Here is a 7699-nt window from a genome sequence, read left to right on the forward strand (position 1 = left end):
TGTTATGCTATAGAAAAAGTGGAAAAAAAAAGGCAAAATACATAGATGTCGAACGGTATTACCATAGTAATGAAAATAGAATGCCATATATCGTACCAACTAAGTGCAGTACAATACCAATATCGTACCGAAGAAAAGTTAGATGTTACACCTGGTTATTTATATTGGATGGATTTGAACAGTAAATTTGATTAAATAATTATCATCCACTAAATACACATACATATGAGTGTGTGTGGATTATGTTTAGATTTTCGGTTCAAATTCATCAAGTGTAAATAACCAAGTGTAGCATCTAATTTTCATTCAATACGGTATTGGTAACCTATACTTCCATATTTTTTTGGTAAATTTCAGTTGGAGTGTAATATATATACCATGGTATTCCGTAATTAGTAATTTCTTTCCACCTGTAGTCAGAACTCGGAATAGAATTCCAACATTTGCAATATATATTGAGGTCCGGTGAAAATACTAAACAACCAGAAATGGTATATAGTTAGATCTTCAATCAATAAGTTATGGTGCATGCAAATTAGAAGGCTCATTGGAATTAATTTGCTGGAAAACATATATCAAGCATTATACGAGTGAATTGCATTTAGCACCCCTCTGAAAATCGGAATAAGCTTAGCATTATACAAAACGAAAGGAGTGACTATTTCCAAGATCCCACATAGAATGTTTTTTGTTTCAAATTATTGGTGAATTTCCATGGTGTATTTTTATAATTTTCTGAATTGTGCATTTATTATTTTTAATTAAGAAATGAAAATTAAAGAAAGTACTGGCTCGGCAATTTTACAATAACTAGTAAAGTAGAAAAACAAACGACACTTCAAAGTTGGGATACACAAGTAGCACTCTTCCCTCGAATTACATCACACAGCAACATCAATTATTGAAGACAAACATATTTGAAACTTTGGAATAAACGATAATTATTTAACCAGAGATGTCAATCGCCTTGACCTCAGGTTTCTTCACCTCCTCCTTGGGCACGGTGACAGTCAGCACCCCATTCTCCATCGCCGCCTTCACCTCCTCCAATTTAGCATTCTCCGGCAGCCTGAATCGCCGGATGAACTTTCCGGAGCTCCTCTCGACACGGTGCCACTTGTCGTTCTTCTCCTCTTTCTCTTTGCTTCTCTCTCCGCTTATCTGAAGAATATTCCCATCTTCAACCTCAACCTTCACTTCTTCCTTCTTCAATCCGGGAACATCCACTTTAAACAAGTGTGCCTCCGGCGTCTCTTTCCAGTCGATCCGAGCGTTGGCCACCGCGGTTGTTTCTCCGGCGGTGGAGAACGGAAAGCCCTGAAATGGATCCCAAATATCCAACGAAAACGGATCGAAGACGTTGCTCCGGCGGCCATTGCCAAAGAAGCTCGGAATCAAAGACATTTTCTCTCTCTGCAGATTAATTTACTTGATCAATGTAAAGAAGATTTTTCTAACTTGTAATTAGTGATGAAAAGAATCGCGAATATTTCTTGTGGAATTGAATTGAAGGTTGAAGGAGCACGCTTGTTTAATTTATACAGGTGAGAAGACGATTCTCGCCCTTTCATGAAATTCTAAACTCAAACCAATTTCTCTACTATTCCAACATGTTCCAGAAAATTCGTTCATTCTCTCTCACTGGGCTAATGCTATGGGCGCACCCGTTTACTTTCTTTTAACTTTTTGTTTTTTAATTAATATTAAATATTAAAGAGGAGCATACTTTTCCTATAGGACTAAAATATGGGGTTATAACTCACATATTCAATTGGTTACCATAGTTTAGTTATTTTTGGTATAATACCGGGGTATATATTACGACAGAGTTTGAAAGAATATACCGTCAATAAAGATATATATAATACTAGTATTCACTTGTGCGATGCACGGGGAGGCATATTTTAAACTGGAAAAACATATATGAAAAACAAATTTACGCAGATATCAATTATTACAGTCATTGAATTTAAGTACAAAACGTCATCGACCAACAATAATAAAAATATGTTATAAGTGGCATGTTCTTCATAGTTACAATATAAGAATAATATTAAATATTAGTATATCGTCAAAAATAAATCTTAAAGATAATAAGATTTGTACTGAGCATCCTAGGGACATGACTGAAAATAACATCGCACCGGGGAAAATATATAGAGAAGAAACACCTGCCAAATAATAAGTTGTTAAAAAAAACATGTTACATGAATAACTGATAAATATGAAATTATTTTCTACCTTCAAATTCGATGAAATACTTCCTTGTACACGATATTTCTAGTAACATTGGTCAGTTCACTCGAATCCGACTTGATGAATATCTTAATGCCACCTCTGCTCTTAACTCTGCACAGTGCAACATATAGTTGACCATGGCTGAAGACAGTCCTAGGAAGATACAAACAACATGTGAAAGAGTTTGGCCTTGGCTTTTATTGATAGTCATTGCAAAAGAAACAATCAACGGCAATTGTCTTCTCTGAAGTTTAACTGGCAGTCCGGAGTTAGATGGTATTAAAGTCATCCAAGGAATGAACACCATGTCACCGATATTTTTCCAGAAAGAATTTTGCAACTCAGAACGTGAATGTCGGTTCTAATAATTTGAAGTCTAGTCCCGTTACACAATCCTCTAGCTTGATCGATGTTTCTTATTAGCATAACGGATGCACCAACCTTGAACTTCAACGCATGAGAAGGAACTCTGGAGCATCTTATTGTGTTGAGGAATTCAGTCGAATAGATTTCTGCATTATTCTCCGTTGTTTGCTCGTCCCTACACATACTATCTGAGCTCAGGTACACCTTCTTCTCTCCTAGAAGGAGAGACATTAAGTGATTGTCCATAGGGTCTAATACAAATAAGCACATCATAAGCTACTTATTCAAAAATGGGTTCGGACAAAAAAATACTTTACAAAAAAATTCAGTCAATGTCCAGAGGTGTGTAAAAGACCAAAATACCCCCTCACATTTTAATATACTCCAATTTCATCAATTTAAACTCAATTTGACCTCAAATTTCACCAATTATTTAATTTTGACCCCTAACCCAATTTTGACTACAATTTCGCCTGTCGCCACCGATATCCAGCGTTGAATTTTTTTTTTTGTCTGCTTTTTTTTCTACCGATTTCCGGCGTTGTCCGACAGTTCCCGGTGGCGTTGACTTTTTTATTTTTACTTTTTGAAAAAAAAAATTGTTCACTTTTGGCCGGTTTTAACAGTAATATTGTTGTAGGTGACAATCATATTAACTATATTACTGTTTAACACAATAATATTAACTATATTATTGTTTAACATAGTCATATTGATATATTACTCTCTAGCACAGTAATATTAACACAACAAAAATCATTATTATTGTACAGTAACATTAATATGTTGACCGGTCAACAAATACAAACATACTAAAAAGACAAAAGAATTAATAATAATGTGGTTGACAATAATATTACTGTCAACCACAGTACTATTATTGTATCGACAATAATATTACCGTGAACCACAGTGATATAATTGTGTTTACAGTAATGTTACTATAGTACATAATAATATTATTACGTTAATCGGTTAACAAATCAAACAAAATAAAAAGGCAAAAAAAGTTAATATTGATGTGGTTGAGAATAATACTATTGTATTTACAGAGTAATTTTACAGTCAACGACAGTAATATTATTACGTCGACTCGTCAACAAATCAAACAAAATAAAAAAAAAACAAAAAAATAATAATATTGATGTGGTTGACAGTAATATTATTGTGTTTACAGTAATTTTACCGTCAACGACAATACAATTACTGTCAGCGACAGTACAATTACTGTCAATGACAGTACAATTACGATCAACGTTCAGGGGGGCGTAAAAGAATTGGATAAAAAATTTAGGAGAAATAAAAGTCAATGTTGGAGACCGGCGCTGACAGTCGGTCAACTCTGGTAACCGACGGCGTAAAAAACAGAAGAAAAAAATTAAAAATAATCAACACCGGAAACCGGCGGCCGAAAAAACAGACATAAAAGAAAAGAAAGAAAAAAAGAAGTCAAAATTAGATTTTTGTTGTCAAAATTGATGAAATTGAAGTTAACTGGAGTTACAATTAAGAATTGAGTTTAAAGAGACGAGCATATTGGCTAAAGAGATATTGTCCCTGAACTAAGAATAATAAAGATGGTTAATCTGGATATCATCCAATGTTTGCAGAACCGGACCGGCTATAGAACCGAATGACTATTTGGGTCATGGGTTTATAGGGTCGAATCGGTTCAACCGGGTTTTTAATTTTTTTTAATATGCCATTATTTTATTAATTTTAATGTTTTAAAAATATTATTTTCGTTATATTTTTAATCTCCTACTTATTGTTTTCACTTTTATCTACTTCACCTCACTTTTTATTGTATTTTATTGATTATACTCTATATTTTTCCATTTTTTTATCTTCAAATCCGGCAATCGGCCACCCTTATTCGATCACCCATGATTATATCCGACAATCATTCGACCACTCATGACTAGATCCGGCCACCCACTACTAAGTATGTGAATGTTCGCTCAAATATAGCCACAAATAACAAACTCAGCGGTGATTCGAGACGTTTTGGCCGAAAACCGGATTCCTTGACTGACTAGTCGGTTCTCATGTTTTACCTGGTCGAACCGGATTTTGGTCATTTGACCCCGATTTTGAATTTTTTCGCTTTTAGACACTAGTAGAAAATTTGCTTTTTACTAAGAAACTTTTTGCTACGATCAAAAGCCGTAACAAAAGGGATTTTTTACTACGGGATAATTTTGAAGTCATAGTAAATATAAGGATTTACGTAGCAAAAAAGTATTTGGTACGGCCATTTACCGTAGCAAAGTTTTTGTCACGCCCGTATATATTACGAGGCAAATTCGTAGCAAATGCGTAGCAAAAGCCTATTTCTTACGAATTTGATACCTTTTGGTACGGTTAATGGTCATAGTAAAAAGCCATTTTTCTACTCGTGAGATGTAACCATTTTATCGTCGGGTCACGGTCGAACCAATCCGACCGGCCGATTCGGTCCGGTCCTAACAACATTGATATTATCCATAAGATGAGGAATTTTTTATTTTTTATATCAGGCGGAAGAAGAGGTGGGGTGGTGGTGGAGGTAATTAATAATTTTTTTTGAAATTCCAATCAAGTCCTAAATTAAAGTTTAAGAAATTTAATATAAATTGCAATTTGACCTTACTGTTTTTCTTTTTTTGCAATTTACTCATAACCATATATATTTAATAGAGGGGTAAAGTTGTCTAAAAAAATACAACAACTGGAATAAATATAATAATTTTAAAAAGTCAACACGCCACATCAACAAGACGAACTATTTTTAACGGAAGAGTTGCTTTGATTCATTTTGAAGGCCGGGGGTTATATGTTCGGTATAGTTCAAGTAGACAAAATGAACTTTACCCTATAAGAAGTCAACACGCCACAACAACCCCAATTTTTTTTTTTTTTTTTTTTTAATATTTTTTGGGATATTCGCATAAGTCATCACACAGTTAGTGTATATTTTTATAAATTAATGGAATCAAACAATTATATAAAATAAATAGTATGTCAGAAATGTATAATCATCAGAACTTAAAATTACAACAAATAGAAAATGTAAGTTTATTAAATAAACATGTAAGATTGCCGAAAATTACAATTTGTTTCAAATATTTATAAATTTGATAAAAGGGCAAACCTAAAATATTGGAAATTACATAATTGAATAAATACAATATTTTTACTTTCTTATGTTTTTTTTTAATTGTGAACTTTAATAAATATTAGAAATTTAGATTATATTAAAATATTTTAGAGAATTGTAAAATTACATTAAAATAGTAGAATAAATCTTACTTTTTGGTGGGGCCAACATAATAATATTAAAAAAACAAAACTTTAAATGCATTATTTCTTTTATTTTTTCACATATAAATAAGTACTATTAAAAAAAAATTCTTGGAGGGACAATAGCCCCCAACAACCCCTATGAAGTTCCGTCAGTGTTTATACCGGATGGATTTGAACTGTGAATTTGATTAAATATCCACTAACACATATACACATAGGTGTGTGTGTGTGTGTGATTATGTTTAGATTTACGGTTCAAATTCATCAAGTGTAAATAACCAGGTGTAGCATCTAATTTTCATTCGATACGGTATTGGTAACCTATACTTCCATATTTTTTTGGTAAATTTCGATTGGAGTGTAATATATACCATGGTATTCCGTAATTAGTAATTTCTTTCCCGTTGTAGTCAGAACTCGGAATAGAATTCCAACATTTGCAATATATATTGAGGTTCGATGAAAATACTAAACAACCAGAAATGGTATATAGTTAGATCTTCAATCAATAAGTTATGGTGCATGCAAATTAGAAGGCTCATTGGAATTAATTTGCTGGAAAACATATATCAAGCATTATACGAGTGAATTGCATTTAGCACCCCTCTGAAAATCGGAATAAGCTTAGCATTATACAAAACGAAAGGAGTGACTATTTCCAAGATCCCACATAGAATGTTTTTTGTTTCAAATTATTGGTGAATTTCCATGGTGTATTTTTATAATTTTCTGAATTGTGCATTTATTATTTTTAATTAAGAAATGAAAATTAAAGAAAGTACTGGCTCGGCAATTTTACAATAACTAGTAAAGTAGAAAAACAAACGACACTTCAAAGTTGGGATACACAAGTAGCACTCTTCCCTCGAATTACATCACACAGCAACATCAATTATTGAAGACAAACATATTTGAAACTTTGGAATAAACGATAATTATTTAACCAGAGATGTCAATCGCCTTGACCTCAGGTTTCTTCACCTCCTCCTTGGGCACGGTGACAGTCAGCACCCCATTCTCCATCGCCGCCTTCACCTCCTCCAATTTAGCATTCTCCGGCAGCCTGAATCGCCGGATGAACTTTCCGGAGCTCCTCTCGACACGGTGCCACTTGTCGTTCTTCTCCTCTTTCTCTTTGCTTCTCTCTCCGCTTATCTGAAGAATATTCCCATCTTCAACCTCAACCTTCACTTCTTCCTTCTTCAACCCGGGAACATCCACTTTAAACAAGTGTGCCTCCGGCGTCTCTTTCCAGTCGATCCGGGCGTTGGCCACCGCGGTTGTTTCTCCGGCGGTGGAGAACGGAAAGCCCTGAAATGGATCCCAAATATCCAACGAAAACGGATCGAAGACGTTGCTCCGGCGGCCATTGCCAAAGAAGCTCGGAATCAAAGACATTTTCTCTCTCTGCAGATTAATTTACTTGATCAATGTAAAGAAGATTTTTCTAACTTGTAATTAGTGATGAAAAGAATCGCGAATATTTCTTGTGGAATTGAATTGAAGGTTGAAGGAGCACGCTTGTTTAATTTATACAGGTGAGAAGACGATTCTCGCCCTTTCATGAAATTCTAAACTCAAAATCGCTAATCTTCCAACATCTTCGAGAATATTCATTCATTCTCTCACTTGGCTAAATACTATGGGCGGACCCTTTTACTTTCTTTTAACTTTTTGTTTTTTAATTAATATTAGGGCAAATTACGAGCACCCCGAAGTATTGTCTAATTATGAAAAAATCCTCATTTGTATAATTACGAGTACCCCTCAAGTATTCACCGTCTAACGAATACCCCTCATAAACGGGCTG

At 34.1% G+C, this 7699-nt stretch overlaps 2 protein-coding genes across 2 annotated transcripts; both read right to left on the bottom strand.

The window, feature by feature from the left end:
• Positions 1-788: 788 nt before the first annotated feature.
• Positions 789-1653, bottom strand: LOC105960451 (17.8 kDa class I heat shock protein). The gene has a single exon (XM_012984624.2). It carries the CDS (start codon positions 1402-1404, stop codon positions 946-948), a length of 459 nt encoding a protein of 152 aa, XP_012840078.2. The 5' UTR covers positions 1405-1653; the 3' UTR covers positions 789-945.
• A 5018-nt stretch (positions 1654-6671) lies between these two features.
• On the bottom strand, positions 6672-7463 carry LOC105960452 (17.8 kDa class I heat shock protein). Its single transcript, XM_012984625.2, has one exon. It carries the CDS (start codon positions 7285-7287, stop codon positions 6829-6831), a length of 459 nt encoding a protein of 152 aa, XP_012840079.2. The 5' UTR covers positions 7288-7463; the 3' UTR covers positions 6672-6828.
• Positions 7464-7699: the final 236 nt, after the last annotated feature.

Source organism: Erythranthe guttata, chromosome 6, assembly GCF_056151865.1.
Source record: "Erythranthe guttata isolate IM_541 chromosome 6, IM_541, whole genome shotgun sequence".
NCBI lineage: Eukaryota > Viridiplantae > Streptophyta > Magnoliopsida > Lamiales > Phrymaceae > Erythranthe > Erythranthe guttata.

Bases quoted from the DNA above. Each gene is read 5' to 3' on its own strand.
- LOC105960452 (XM_012984625.2), bottom strand. From the start codon at position 7,287: ATGTCTTTGATTCCGAGCTTCTTTGGCAATGGCCGCCGGAGCAACGTC.
- LOC105960451 (XM_012984624.2), bottom strand. From the start codon at position 1,404: ATGTCTTTGATTCCGAGCTTCTTTGGCAATGGCCGCCGGAGCAACGTC.